The 15,959-nt window shown below is 33.9% G+C and overlaps 1 protein-coding gene across 1 annotated transcript in view; it reads left to right on the forward strand.

Annotated features, from left to right (window-relative positions):
- LOC127873715 (ornithine decarboxylase 1-like) overlaps positions 1-12,919 on the forward strand; it is a 33,929-nt gene extending 21,010 nt beyond the window's left edge. The window contains exons 2-10 of the mRNA XM_052417673.1: positions 2,187-2,326; positions 6,981-7,077; positions 7,517-7,593; positions 7,787-7,959; positions 8,334-8,637; positions 8,992-9,151; positions 9,788-9,900; positions 10,540-10,754; positions 12,271-12,919. Of these exons, the coding sequence (XP_052273633.1) occupies positions 2,228-2,326; positions 6,981-7,077; positions 7,517-7,593; positions 7,787-7,959; positions 8,334-8,637; positions 8,992-9,151; positions 9,788-9,900; positions 10,540-10,754; positions 12,271-12,373 (1,341 nt within the window). The 5' untranslated portion in view covers positions 2,187-2,227 and the 3' untranslated portion in view covers positions 12,374-12,919. The remainder of the gene's footprint in view (positions 1-2,186; positions 2,327-6,980; positions 7,078-7,516; positions 7,594-7,786; positions 7,960-8,333; positions 8,638-8,991; positions 9,152-9,787; positions 9,901-10,539; positions 10,755-12,270) is intronic.
- The last annotated feature ends 3,040 nt before the right edge of the window (positions 12,920-15,959 follow it).

Raw genomic sequence — 15,959 nt, forward strand, 5'->3', positions numbered from 1 at the left:
AGTCGTTTGCATACAGTGCCAAACAAATGCTCATTGCCGTTAACTAAGCATAATAACAGAATTTACTTAAATTGAATAATACAGAATAATATCTTATAGATTGATATAATTTCATATTGTTATTAAACTAAAGCAATGACATTATCAACGCTAGTATAATTGTTTACTCATGCATCTCGATCATTCGGTAAATAAAACTTGTCACGTGCCGTTGACGTCACGTCCGTACAAGTCTAAAAAGCGGATTTGCTTTCATTAACCGATAGTACGGTGAAATTGTATCGTTCTAATTCAAAGAAAAAGACGCAAAGAAATTTGTTAAAATTAATTCGTATGCAAACATCACACAAAAAGCATTTTAATTCAACAAACTCATATAAATACAACGCTTCAAACTCACATTTGCATTCGATTCATACTCCTCCATAATTTTTGCTCACGCTTAAGCACACTCTGCACTTGCGTACGTCCAACACAGAGCTCACTTGCTATTACACGCGAACTTTTTCCAGATTCAAACAGTTTCAAACACTTGACTCGCTCCTCTGATGTGAGGAACTTACGTTTACCACTCATTGTTATTCCGTGATATATTATTCCGATTGCGTTTAAAAGTGTTGTGAACACTAGAAAGCTCTTTTAAAGAATGATCCGAAAATGTTATTTTAAAGTCGATACCCAATGTTGTAAGTACAATGTACTAATTAGCGGTCTTTTAATTATCGATTATTACTTTAAACGTGTCAAAAACTCTGACATATTTTCTGTTGAAGAAACCTCCACAATTATCCCCGGAAAACAAACCTTCTCAACACCTTATTATTTGTTTATTCGCAGCGGGCCGCTTTTATAATATCAAAGGCAATTACCGCTATCAAACGCTTTTACCGCAAAATAGACGGACAAATGATGTGTAGTGTTTTTAATTTTTGCGACTCGAGACGACTGACGCGTGACCGTTGATTTCAGTTCAAACGTGAATTTCGGAGTTGAATATAGTGGCCGTTGGCCGTTATGGACAGGTGGCCGTTAAATCAGGTGTAATATAGAGTGTATTTCGTCGGAGGGATTCAAGACTGACCGTTGTCTGCAGGTGACCGGTAAATTCAGGTGGCCGTTAGGTCAGTTTCGACTGTATATATATATTTTTTTTAGGAGCCCAATATATTTAAATAAATATATAAAATCATGTTTAATGAGAGAAAAATTGACAAAGAGCCATAAAAAAATCCCCACCCTCTGATATTGGAATCATAACAAGGTCATTAACTAGACTCTATTATAGACCTGTCTTCGCGGGCCGCAAAATGTCAAAAATAGCTTTAATCCAAAGCATCCCTTGATCCTCCTATGGGCAATTGGACAACCTTTCAAAAAAAGTTAACTTAAAAAAACTCTGTCCAGCCGTTAACTCACAGTCGGTCGAAAACCGAACAATAGTTCGAGTCCGTTTGTCAACCCGAATAAATCTTGTACAGACTTTCAAACAATATTTGTTAGTTTTTGCCCCTTAATCGATAGCTCGCGCCCTATTCCTTTAAAACAACGAGACGTGTCAAATAATGCATGCATATGCAACCACTTACCCCTAAGAGCTGGGATCTGTTTGAGGCTCTGATAACTTACTTAGTAACTTAAAACTGTTTGCCGATGACAGCTCACTTTCAGTAACCTCACATGACCATGCTTTTATGGAAAGGATCCTCAACAATGACCTTTCCCAAATCAATCCTTCCAATACTGAAGTTGTCTTTTTCTCAATGTTGGACATGCCAAAACCCCAACTACGTTTCGACGGCAATCAGTTGGGCTTTGTTTAAACCCACAAACACATAGGTCTCTTGTTCAGTTAATATGGTAAATGGCACAATCCCATTTAGACATGAACGATGAATTGTGAACGTTGCCTTTGCAAAACATAAAAAAAAACAGTTGTTAAGTCACATAATGCAAATGCAGTTGAATAAGCAATATACAATTGCCAAAAACGAGATATGGATGTGTCATTTAAAATCATGCATGTACTGGCGGAGAAAACCCTTCCATATCATGGTACCATGTGATATGTGAATACATAGGGATTTTGATCTTAAATCTGTATTGTTACAATCCATGTGTATGGGCTTAAAGCCCGTTTGATATTATATTTATTTCACACATCTATTAAATCATTCTTTCCATTTCAGACTTTGTATATAACAACTTTCTTTTGTTCTACGAAGAAATCATGAACAATTATCTTGGGGATCAGGTCGTTGATATTCATCAGACCGATCATTCAATTCCCTCGGTCATTTCAAAATATGTAGACCTTTGCAAATTAGAGGTGAGTCATATCAACTGATCTTATGTTTCATTTGGCTTGCAAATTATGCAAACATGTACATATTTTAAAGTCAAACTGGTAAACCAGTAAGAGTCATCTTGGAAAGCTTGTACAGCATTTCAGCTTAAGAATTAATCTTTTATATTATATCTGATCCAAAAAATGTGTCTCTGGCAATAATTAAATGCTGTGTAAGCCTCTTGATGATTGATTTGTTTTGCTGAAACAGTTCAGTTTAAAAGTTGTTAAGTTGGTATTGATTATTTGTATAAATTGTGATCAATACTCCAGAGGCATCGAAATAGTTCGCCGGATAAATTGCTGGCGCCTGTTTTTCAATAAACGTATAAGAAGACAACGATTTTCATCAAGCAATCGTCGTCATCATTTAATGATTACCATTCCCTTGACCACCCATTTGGGTGAAAAGAGGGATGACGACACAGTGATCCTCCATCAATCATGTACGCTGTGGGCTGCTGTGAGTAGTTCATTCATGGGGAGGAACATCTATCGTTCAAACTGTCCATCCAGATTTTCTTATCACTGCCTCGACAGCGACTTCCCTCAAGCGTGCCCGGGAGCACTGTTTTTTACAATAAGTAGTGCCTAGTTACGTATACAAATCAATGAATACTCATTCTAATATTATAAATTAAATGTCAGATTTCACAAAATCTCGTATTGACACGTTTTTGCGATGTATTCAATTATCCTTTTTTTCACACCTATTCAATTTCCCATAAGGTACTCACGTAAATTTCAAGCTTAGTTCATATATAATAAGCATATATATAGCTAGGTTGCAAAAACATATGTCGGTCGATAAATAATTAAAGGGGGGTAGCTAGAATACATACATATTTTTTTATTCAAACTGAGAGAACATTAAAATGTTATACAAGAGATAAGAATTAAATTAAGACGTAACATAAGAACAACATAATCATAAGACATGTAAGACTCATTTTTCTTAACGCGTGATACTTTCTAATCGTTTCAATGTTTTAACGATCATTTCTACCCGCGGTTCTGCCTTTTTCCAGTACAGTAACGTTGATTTACACTATTTTTAACAGTCACATAATAACTTTATACGCATTTATAGCTGGACATTGTCCCCCATTAGTCACTTCAAAGATTCTTAAATCATTTATTATCAATTATTGTGTTTAAACGAATTATTATGTTTCTTTACCTTAAGAATGTTGTGTTTAGTAAAACGGTTCAGAATGCTAGGCAAAAAATAACACATATAAACAAAATACAATAAAAACATAACCTTAAAATGTCTAAAGGAACAACTTCAGCAACTTAACTGCCCAAAATTTCCATTGTCATATGTAAGCGTAAGTGGGTCATTTATTTATGGTTAACCACATACTTATGGTTAATGGATACTTGAAACTTTTATGTTAATGTGATGCTTACAAGCAAGCGAATATATTTGAACAGTAGTTTATATATTAACGTTCCAGAATAACAACAAACAAAAGTTGAGCATAATTTTGACTTTGATAGCCGGGTCGTCATCATTTTAATATTTGTGAAAGGTAGCATATTTCACCTATTAAATATTTCACTCCCGCTGAACTTCGTTACAATGAAAGGTTCGTCTGAACGACAACGCGATACGGCGTCATAACTACAACGGTTACGGCGTCTTTCCACAGTTTGTTGACGATACGGGTCGTTGTTAAAATAAATGGTAAATAACGGTAATTTCGAATAGTTATTGTATGTGTATGCCAATGTTTATTTAAATACGGATAGTGTGTTCCTCTTTCACAGCTTGCCGTGTAATTTATTCCTGTGGTATCGATAAAATGGAAGTTTTACAGGCCTGTAAAGACAGCTCATAAAATCATTGGAATATAATTCGAAGTCTGACATTAAATAGAATAAAATGCAAACAAACGTAAGCAAGATAGAATATTAAATCAATCTTATCAAGATCTGTCTCAAAATTAACTGCATGTAAGTGTAACGAGATAAATTTTGATTAATTAAAATGTTACGGCGTCTTACAGAGAGTGTTACAGTGCATTTACTACAACATATTTAAGGTTACGATATATTATCGACGTGTACTAGAGGTTTCGGTAAATAACACGTTTAGTAAATTGCATTTATATAGTAAATGTTGTGGAGGTTTCGGTAAAATGGACCTTTATAAAGGTAAACCTATAAAGAGGTGTTAATGCCATCTATTATTGGCTTACATCATAGGCATATATTTGCAAACTGGTGATTAATTTTTAATTGATTAATTAATGCAATGCCTACAGTAAAGAATTTGGGGGCATGAATGAGCTACCACTGAACTTTTTAAAAAGAATACTTTTAGGTACCAAACCAAAAAAATTAAGATTGAATTTAAAATGTAACTTTATTGAAAGTAAATTTACGATTTAAATAAATCAATAGTAAATTTTTTAATTACTTGGTGCAATTATTAAAAAAAAATAGTAATTATAAATGTTGATTTAAAGACTAAATGAATAGAAGATCTTTAATTTAGTTTAATGCTATTAACAAATGTTCAAAGTCTTGTAAAATATTGTAGTACTGATTTATTTTTAAAAAAACTACACAAATATTAATGAATTTGCGATTCTAATATTAATTTAGTCTTTAATTAAATATTTTTACTATTATTGTATCTAAAAATAAATGTACCAAATCTTTAAAAATTGTATTACTGATTGATTAAAAAAAGCCATAAAGAAATACAAATAAATATTACCCAAATGAAGTCTTGCTTTTAAATGACCTTTATATGTTATTGAATTCCTCACTTCAGATGTGTGAAATATGTTCCACATTCCTGTTAAATTCTTTACAGTAATTGAGGTAATTAGTAACTGTTGTTGTTGCAATCAATGAGGACCTCCATACTCACGTCCAAAATGCTACTATCGTGGAACGAAATGGGGCAGTCTACAGTTTTTTCTTGAAAATACCCAGGCCGACAACCACTTGTCTGCAAAACACCCTCAAAACAAGGCCTCCAGTCACAACCTGAAAATATATTCAGACAATATTTAGTGCAGCTTATCAACAGCTTTAAAATAAAGCACACAGCAATGCAGTAAATGCTCTTTAAATTGATATCTGGGGTAAATTAGACCGTTTCGCGGCTCTTGTAAAATGCCCGTAAAAACCCCATTTTTAGATAAACCCGGCAATCACATTTAACTTTCCGGGTACCAATACGCACACTGTCGACAACATGCTTTGCACTATCACAGCAAATGCTTTCAAACTGACCCAAACAAAATGGGTCATTACCATTGAACTTTTTTGCACTGCTAACTTATTTAAACCCACCGTTGAAAGCTGTCAAATGCCGGCTGCTTCAAGCAGGAAGTACATGTGTTTACTTCTCACTCAGCATGTTGTTGTTGTTTACTAAAATTCAGGTCACTTAGTTTCGAATTACTGAAAACAAGTAAAATTACAATAATATTGACCATTTATACTTACATTTCAGCTTCTGGAGTAAAAAAAAAAAATTGTGTTTAGGCCATACACCTTAAGTTCAGAAAATTAACCGGGGCCAATGCGAAAATAGGGCTAAAAAAACTGTAGACTGCCTCCAAAATCTCCATGGTTGTAAATTTGACTTCCCGCTGTAAAGAAGACACCTTAACATGTATTAGTCGTAAGAGAAAATACCGTAACATGTGCACGGAGTTGACATGCTACAACTATATTGCAAAATCGGATAGAAATCACCAATAATAGTATACACATGGGCATCACATGTTTGTAACAGATTGAACTTGATACAAATAATGGAAAATGATCACCGTGACAGAAACTGGAAGCCAGAAACAACGAATTTATTGGATTTTCTATGTTTGGAGCTTGAACTTCTTTCTTTTATCATGATTTCACGCTAGAAAATGTCTCGATAGCTTAGGTAGCGAGTAAATAAACATTAATATATGAAAATAAATACCATATCCCGTTTTACGTGTAAGTTTAAACAAAGAATTTACCTGTGTAAACGCGTGTGTATGTCTCTAACTGTCAAGACGCTGTGACCGTTGTAATTATGACGCCGTATCGAGTTGTCGTACAGACGCACCTCTCATTGTAACGTAGTTCAGCGGGAGTGTATTTAGCATACTGATATTGATCAGTTAAACCATCAAGCATAAAAAATGAGGAGGTTGTTAAAATAATTGTAAAATATTTGGGTTCATAAATGCATTCTGTATATACTAAACTAGATAGTTTCAGGTGTATTTACCAACCGGAAACATTATTTAATAGTTTTGTCTTTGGTAGTACGATTGATTGAACGTGTGCCACACCTGCCTTATAATGATCCCGGAACGATTTTGATGTTTCAGTTTTAGCTAAAAGGTGTTAACAATATAGGAATGTTCCTATCTGACTGTCAATTTCTAACTTTCTTAATCACTAAACACATTTATATCAGTCTTTTGCAAAGTCACTAAACTTTACTTTTATTGATGACGTCTGCACGTCTTTTGTAAGGAAAAGTGAATGAAACTAAATGATAATAAATGAGAAATAGTTAACTGCACTGAGCTGTTTTCTGGCATGTCATTCGCCTTCCATATTACAGACCAAAGCGTCAAGCTCAATTTGTGAATATCCTCCGCTTTTATATATTCCAAAGGACAGCGACGACTCCTTCATCGCTTGTAACCTTGGGGACATCGTCTACAAATACAATGACTGGTTTAGAACGTTTCCACGCATCAAACCGTTTTATGGTGAGTTCACGTTTTTTCTGCCTGTACTTTCTAGCATAGAATTTTATCATTTATCTAAACACCAAACAGAGCATGGGTGTGTCTTAAACATGTATTGTTTTATTTTTTAATAGGATATGCTCTTTTTTCACTCGTCTTGACTATCACAGTTTATGTGATATAATCTGATTGAAATGAAACGCTTTATGTGTCAAAATTAACTGGAAATATGCTTTTGACACAATTTACAGCAAAGGGGATTTTACAGGTTTGTAAATGCAAGTGTTAAAGAACCTTAAGTCTGAAATTCTAGAAACTTACTCATTTGTATGCAAAGTTTTACGATATATAAATAATTCATTTTTCAACTGGTATCACTAAAGGAACACGATATTTAATTTCAATATTTTTAAGTTGTCTACAACATATTGTAGCAAAATTTATCTTACTATTTATGTAGCGATGAAATGCAACGACGACTCCGCAGTTCTGAAAATACTTGCTGATCTGGGGGCAAACTTCGACTGTGCAAGCAAGGTATGTCCTTTATGTGTATACATTATATGTTCCGTTGAAATTTTGAGAGTATGGTGATGATAATATTTAAAGTTATCCAAGTTCCTATAGAACGGCAAGTATTTAACAACTTAACACAAAGATCCTATTTACATTTATATAACTTCAAAAAGGATATGCTTATTCTTACTCTCTCACACCTCTGTGCTCACAGTCGGAGATTCAGAAGGTCCTGTCAATGGGTGTTTGCCCGTCACGCATCATATATGCGAACCCCTGCAAGCAGTCTTCCATGATTCGCTTTGCTGCCAAGAGCAACGTCGAAAAAATGACTTTCGACAATGAGTCCGAATTGAATAAAGTGAAACGTATCTTCCCCACTGCCAAGTAAGTTTGTAGAATTAAAACAATTCCTCCCAAAAAATATTTATTCAATACTCTATTTGGTCTTAAGTAACAGGTGGCTTATTTAAATTTCTACAGTGATTCATTATACGTATTTGAATTTGAGATTCAATTCACAGAAACTTTTAATATTTTTTAAACACACAAACACTTGTTTTCTCCTAGGTGTTTGAAAAGTTCATATGCTAGGGAAGACATTTATTGGAAAAGTCTACAATACTTTTTGTGTCCAGTGTGTTTGCCTCTAGGAAACTTAGGAATATCTGTACTTATCCAAATGTAATACAAACCTTTATGATTCTGCAATCAAAGCAGTATTTGTTTAAACTACGCAACACAAAAGTCTGCATTTTCAGACTGGTCCTCCGCATCTCGCCGCAAAGCAACTTCAAAGTCCTGTGCGATTTGGGCATAAAGTTCGGCGTAAACCCCGAAAAGGCCATCAATCTCCTGCGCGCTGCCAAGAACCTCGGTCTGGACATCATAGGCGTAAGTTTCCACGTTGGAAGCGGATGCCAGGAGCCAGAAGCATTTGCTTCTGCCATCCAACAAGCTCGCATGGTGTTTGACCAGGGACGCGACCTCGGGTTTAACATGACGCTGCTCGACATCGGAGGCGGCTTTCCAGGCCACGCCGGTGCGTCAGTCTCATTTGATGCTGTAAGTTGTGTGAGACAATTTGAAGCTCAATTTTGTGCGATGGAACTTTGTTTTGTATTGCCTGTATCATAGGCTTTGTACGCGATGTACAGGAGTGGGCAAAATGGCATTGGGTATTTTATTTTGTAATCAAGCAAATATAACTTAAACAAAAACTACATTTTGGAAATAGTTTTGTTTTACGTGTTAATAAACTAAAGATTTCTGAATATGAACTTTGGTTCATTTTGCATAATAATTATTACATGTAAATTTGAAATAATTCCAACTATTATCTAAACGATTTGCGATTTATATTAAATCAACTTAATAAATAAATGATATAATATTAAAGTGTACATGTCTCGTCTCCAGTTCTCCCACGTTGTGAATATGGCTCTGGACAAGTATTTCCCAGCAGAGGAAGGAATTGACCTTATTGCAGAACCAGGCCGCTACATGGTGGCCTCTGCTTTCACAATCGCGGTCAACATCATTTCCAAGCGAATTGAGACACGCCACCAGCATGATAACAGTAGGTGTTTAATTTATTATTTGTATTTTCATTAAACGTATACGTGCATTTAATAGCTAGGTTAAGAACTGTATTGACACTTGTGAAAAAAAGGATTCAGATGAATTGAACACATTAGCAGGCTAGACATGATAATATGTAGATCATAGTTTGTAAAAATGCATAAATGCTGACAACCGTTGTTGGTATTCTGCAAAACGGGAATGTATTTTGATGAAAGATAAGTTGAACAAAGTTGATACAGTTTTAACTTGCATACTGATTTTTTTTAAATTAACTCAATTTCTTGTTTTGTTCTGCAATTAATGCTTGTGACATTTGTTGACATTCTATCAGGCAAAACGTAGCATTTAACTTCTGCAGGGACGGTGTGTATTATAGTCATTTTGTTAATCGATCTGGGTTTTTTCTGAATTCAATTTGCAGCAAAACACGTTAACATTACACACATGGTTATTTAAACATTAATATTTTCATCATTAAGTGAAGATGTACAGACACGTTTCATTTCCAGCAAGCTGACAGAGCAGTTGGCTATTAGTCATATTAAGCTTATTACATAGTTCTAAGTTTTATTAACGGTATTTGATTTGAGGATTATATGTTTCAAGTGACACAATTGTATTTTTCTCTCAGATGGGGAGCTCATCAATCCCGTAGTAATGTACTTCGTTAGCGACGGGGTCTATGGCTCATTCAACTGTCTCCTATATGATCACGCGGCCGAAGTTAAAATCAAGCCACTGAAGGTACTGATTGTATATATTGCACTTCGCATTTGACGTTTGCTTAGTAAACACATTTCGTTGTTTTGCCTAAGAAAATAAAATTAATTAACTACATAAATATTTAACTTAGAATGCATTGTACATACCTGCAGTGTATCTGTTTATGATGATATATTTTTATATCTTAAATTGAATTACGCGCGAAACAAATATTTAACAAACATTAATCATATCAAAAATATATATTTTTACGGAAATCACTAATTCAAAGTCATTTCACATGTTATGCATTTCTATCAAATACTGTACTTTTGGTAACGTCGAAACAAAGGCGATCTTAGTTTAAAAAAAATATTTTATTATATTTCGCTCTGCATATATAGGTTTTCGGACTTAGTCGCGACTTTGTACATTCTCTTGGTTCAAATTGATATTCAGGGGATTACCTTCGCATCGTCTCCTCCTTACCACAATATTAATGATGTTCTTTGGTAAAAGTCACGTCTTTGGCATTTCATTTAAACATAGTGTTCTTTTCTTTTAAATATCCGGTGACAAAACATGGATGGTTTTAAATAAAAATTATATTCGGTACATTTACACTGAATATGGATAATATAGTTGTATTTACGGTAACGTCCAGTTACTCTGTCCCTTAAGTACGTGGATGTAAACGACATGACCTTCGAGAGCAGCGTGTGGGGACCAACGTGCGATGGGATTGACTGTATCGCGACGCACTTGCAGCTCCCCATGCACGAGGTCGATGAATGGTTCTACGTTGAAAACATGGGCGCCTACACGATCGCCGCTGCGTCCACATTCAACGGCATGCAGAACCCCAGACGCATCTATTACTGCGATGAAGGCATTTGGTGGGTTGTCTGAGTTGCATAATTTGTATGACCTATTGGCTCTGATTATTGTCGAATCAAAAGATACGTTCCGTACATCCATTTGAGCCGTTTGTTCGGTTTATACATTAATAAACGAGTATGGAAAGAAAATAATGTAAGGCAAAACATATTGACGTAAGAATCAAATTTTAAATGGCTTATCTACTCTGAAATATAGACCAGAAAAGTACAAGCTCAATGTCGCTTCTTAACAAGTAATGCGTATCAGCCTACCATCACACAATTTAGAAAGATAGCTTATCATTTTAAATCTTAGTTTGGTCATTCAGTATGGGTAATTTAATGTACGGTGGAGAAACTCTTAACCAGATTCTCTCTATAACAAAATCGTCTTCCAACCGGTCAATTGTTCGTATATATTCGCATATTGAAAATCTCCCCAAAACTGGTCAGTTTACTGCAGATTTAAAGTGATATTGTGCGCATTTTTCACTGTTGAATTGAGCTGAAAAGAATTAATTGGTCAAAAGAGTTAGTTAAAATATGGTAACTGACAAATTATCTAAAACTGATCTTGATGCCAGTTGTTTATAAAAAAATATGTATTATATTCGGTATTTTACATGACTGCCCCAGTCCTCTAAGCCGGATCGCAGTTAGTGTTCGTGTGTCGTATGAATAGATATCGTTGCAGGAAATTAAAATGATCCGTAAAATAAAACTGTGTTGTATGAACAAATCTGCACTAAAACTAAATTTAGATTCACATCGTACATCGAATCATTTCTGTCATCAGTTGTCAACACGAAAGTACGGTTGTATTCAAATGCATCATTTTTCTCTTTCCGGGATATTAGTTCAGTATGTTGATGCTGCATGAACGGATTTGTGTATATGAAGTGAAAACACAAAAAATAAACAACGGTTGCGATAGACACCTATAAACATAGCATATACTGTTAGATGCGCATAATATCACTTTACGTGTCATCAAATAAATTTACACATGAATCACATTGTAAACATCGAAAAGCAATAAATTTGCTTAAAACAAATTTGCAAACATAAGTGATCTTCTTCAAATTGCATAAAACGCTTTAAAATGCGTCATTTCTACTAGATTTTCATTTTTATAATGTTTTAATTCCCTCATTGTAGATCAAAGTGTCGTTAATAAGAACTTTTTATCATCTTATCTCATCTTAGAATTATATCTTTTGTGAAAGATCAGTTCGAATGGTTTCTTTTGTATATATAACCCTGCTTTGAAAGGGAATACTTACAGTTAAACGACAGTTTGCGGTGGTTCTGTCAGTCTACATAAAATGTCATAAGTTATTACAGCGAACGATGTTGTCATATCTTTATTGTATTGAAACTTCAAATATGTCATCCCCATGAAGGGTACATGAGAAAGACTTGCATTTGCATTCCAACATAGACGGCATAGCGGTTCGGAATTACCGTATATGAGTTATGATACATGTATGTAGGTATTTGAAAAATATACTAATAACTAATAAATGTTTTCCAGGTTAAACGTCTACCCAAAGACAGTGTACAATTGCGCCCAATCAGGAACCCCTGACCTCCGACAGGGTCATTCCCTTCAAAACACCTGCGAGAAGGTCTGTTAGCTGTTTGGTGAGAGCAAAGGCATCATTTGCAGCTACTAGAACAACAAGATATTTTTGCTCACGAATTCTAATGGAATTCACATTCGATGGAGAAAAATGGACCTTATCGTAGTTTTCTCATGTGTGCGTTTTTCGCTCGGAACTTTTTGATATTATGTTTCTCACGTGATAGTTTGATACTTGTTTTATCAGAAACCTTTTTTTAGAAAAAAAAAATTGGGGGGACATTATTTATAATTTGCATTTTCTGGCCGTGTAATATTTGAATAAATTGTTCGATAAAAAGGGGTATTATAAGAAACACTTCTACTAAAACAGGGTTCTGAACATTTCGTTTTAAGATTTTAAACATTGCCTTTCTCGTATACCTTATGTATGAACTATATATGTGTGTACAAATAGTTTATTGCGTAATAATGCATTGTAGACGAACGTTTTTGCCTATTTCATGCATACCCATGTGCTTTATGAACAAACTCTACATTATCGGCGTGATTCTCATTGCTAACAATAATTTATATCAAAATAAAACTTATGTTAATTAAACTTAACGTATATATTATTTTTAAGGTCAAGTGTAATATTCTAACATTAAATCAAGTTTTTTTTTTTTAATAAAACAGGGTATTAAGCTAACATAAATTACATTTTGGAGTCATGTCAAAACGTTTTTAATTCGATAAAAGCGTTCCAAATGAATAAATTGTGGCCACATGTGTAAATTCTTAACTTACCTTTGCGACGTTTTGTTATTAAAGATGTAAGTCCGTCTGTCCGCCCTACTATTCGTATGTTCGTTTTCCGGGAAACTGTCGCATAGTTCGTCAAGACACAATACACGATAAACGTAAACAAGTAAACGTAGACAGAGTCTCATTCTGATTTCTTTACGTTTTATTTCTGCTTATGAACACAACACAACGTTTTCAAATGTTTGTAAGATAAACGCGAAGCCTGCAACGGGTCCAGCCCGCGAAATCAAGCAATAATGCGCCTTCTATGTTCCACTGCGCAAGTAAGACTGCTTTATTAATATAGATATAAAAAACGAAAGCTTGATAATTCTTACGTGCACCATTCTGATTGGCCGTGTAACGTCAAGTGTCTGCAACATAAATATGACGTATGCAGCGGACATATACGGAATTGACCGAAGATTGGCACATAAGGTAAGCAAATATTCGCGCCCGGTACTAATTGACGATTGATAATCCGAGGCTACTGAAATGTTGATTTAGGTGACTGCCTATTACAGATTGTATGAAATTTGGAACAAATTTCGATTATTATAGTGTGTTAAGTTACAAAAGATTCATGCATTTTTGTTAATCATTTTCTCTGTTCATCCGTCCTCATGTCCAATCCTCCATCCTCAAAATTTCAAATATTATAAGTACATTAACGTACATTAAGTAGTATAATTATACTCGCTATACCCATTCAAATATATATGTATGCATGTTTGTCTTGCAATCACTCCCTCTGTTCATGAGTCTGTCTGTCCGCCCGCCGAATAAGGTACAACTCAATACTCAATCATGTTAATTCTCAGAATGTACTGAATATTGGCGCCAAATTGGCGGTCAAGTCATGGTATTATTTTAAGGGGTCATTCAGAAAGTATTCAATACCCTCCGGTTATCAACAGATATAAAATGTCAGGAACTTACGTACTTAAGAACAACAGTTTGTAATTACTTTACATCTTAAATCGATACGATCATGAAACATGGTATACACGTTTCACTGTATATTTTCTTTTGCCTGTCTATCAATCCCATATTTTTCCAACCATCCTTCAGTCTGTCCGTCCGGAAAAAGGAAATAACATGAAATAAATTGCAAAAAAAACACAATTGTAACTTGATGATAGTAAAAGGGCAAGATAAAACAAATATTCCACATACTGGTTCAAACTGAAAAACATATATGGCTAGAGATCTTGGTGATGAAATACGGGTTGTTATCAGTTTTTTTTTCTCGTTTGAGACTTATTCTAAAATGAGAATAACAACACTCAACTGTGGAATACTAGTAGTATACTGATGAACTAAACATAATGTTGCATAAATGGAGTAAAACACTTCAAATACTATATTGTATTATTGAAAGGCAGTTTTTTTTATTGAAATTAGAGTAATATTGTTATAAAATTGTTAATTAATTATTTACTTTGGCTTATTCGTTATTAGGATACACTATTATACAAAACAACATGCAGTGCAAAAAATGACACAGAACAAAACACGTTAAGATAACTGTATACAATTACTTGCAGAACAGTAAATTTTAAAATTTAAGATATTGTCGAAATTGACGAAACCCAAAATAACTTATTTATTTTCAACACAATTAAGTTACTTTTTGGTAAATCATGGAAATATTTGATAAAATAGCATATTGCTTATTAATTCTGATTTTAAAATTTTAGGACACAAATGATGCCCCTTGGTTTATCACTGTTGGGACGATAGCACTTGAGACGCATCGTGAGGGCAGCATGTTTTGAGTTCCACTCTGCGCAACTCTGATTTATAATTATAGTCTCTGAAAATTCCAGAAAACATGTAACAATGCAGAAAATACAACCTATCCCGACTTTAGTCCAATATTGAATTAATTATTTATATAAATTTATTTATTTAAATTTATTTATTTATGTTTATTTATATATGTATAAATATATACTCAAATTGATTAATATCATTCAGTCCTGCAAGTATCAGAACTCAGTTAAATGAATAATAAAATATATGATTGTTTTAATTTAATTACTGTTAATAAAATATTAAATTTACAAGAAATGGTTAAGTAAAAACAAAAGCACTTAATCATTTAAAACGCGACTGGCGAATAATTTAAACTAATTGATAAAGTGTGCTACTGTTCAATGGCGGTGCCTTTTGTTGTTTTACTTACTGCTGACTGTAGTAGCCGTTGAGAGCAGAGTGCTACCAAGAACAAAAAAATGTCACTACTTTAATTAACAATGTATTTCATGCGAATACGTGACTTCGTGTGTTTGAATACGTTTTTAATACGTAAAACGCAATTTCACTGTAAATGGACTGTATCTATTAGCCATGCATAAAAACGAGTTATACGTGAATCGCAAAGATACTTTGCATAGTAGAGAAACTGTTAGCAACTGTTTCGAAGTCGAATATGCTATTTGTGTGAACAATTTTAAATAATAAGCAGTAAATTGTATCAACTCAGAAAGGTAAACGCATGGTTGCATATCGGTATATGTGGAATTATGTGAGTGTATATTTATTCCATAGTCAATTCATTTTAGACATTCACATTCGTCAAGATTGGTTATTCCCGCTGCTTAAAAATATAATATTTTATTGAATTATTAACAGACGAAAACAATTGAGAAATAACGGTAAATTAAGGTTACATTAAATAGAGCAATACTTTTCTTTGGATAATTATCTTTATAAACATAATGGGCGAAGATTGCGGTTTGTGAATGAGTTGAGCCACCACCTAACATCGAGGGACAAGTTGCCAGCTTTACAGAAGGCAACATTATAAATAATTATTGATAAATATAACAAAAGTGTTTAGTTGTGCTGCA

The sequence above is a fragment of the Dreissena polymorpha genome, chromosome 3, assembly GCF_020536995.1.
Source record: "Dreissena polymorpha isolate Duluth1 chromosome 3, UMN_Dpol_1.0, whole genome shotgun sequence".
NCBI lineage: Eukaryota > Metazoa > Mollusca > Bivalvia > Myida > Dreissenidae > Dreissena > Dreissena polymorpha.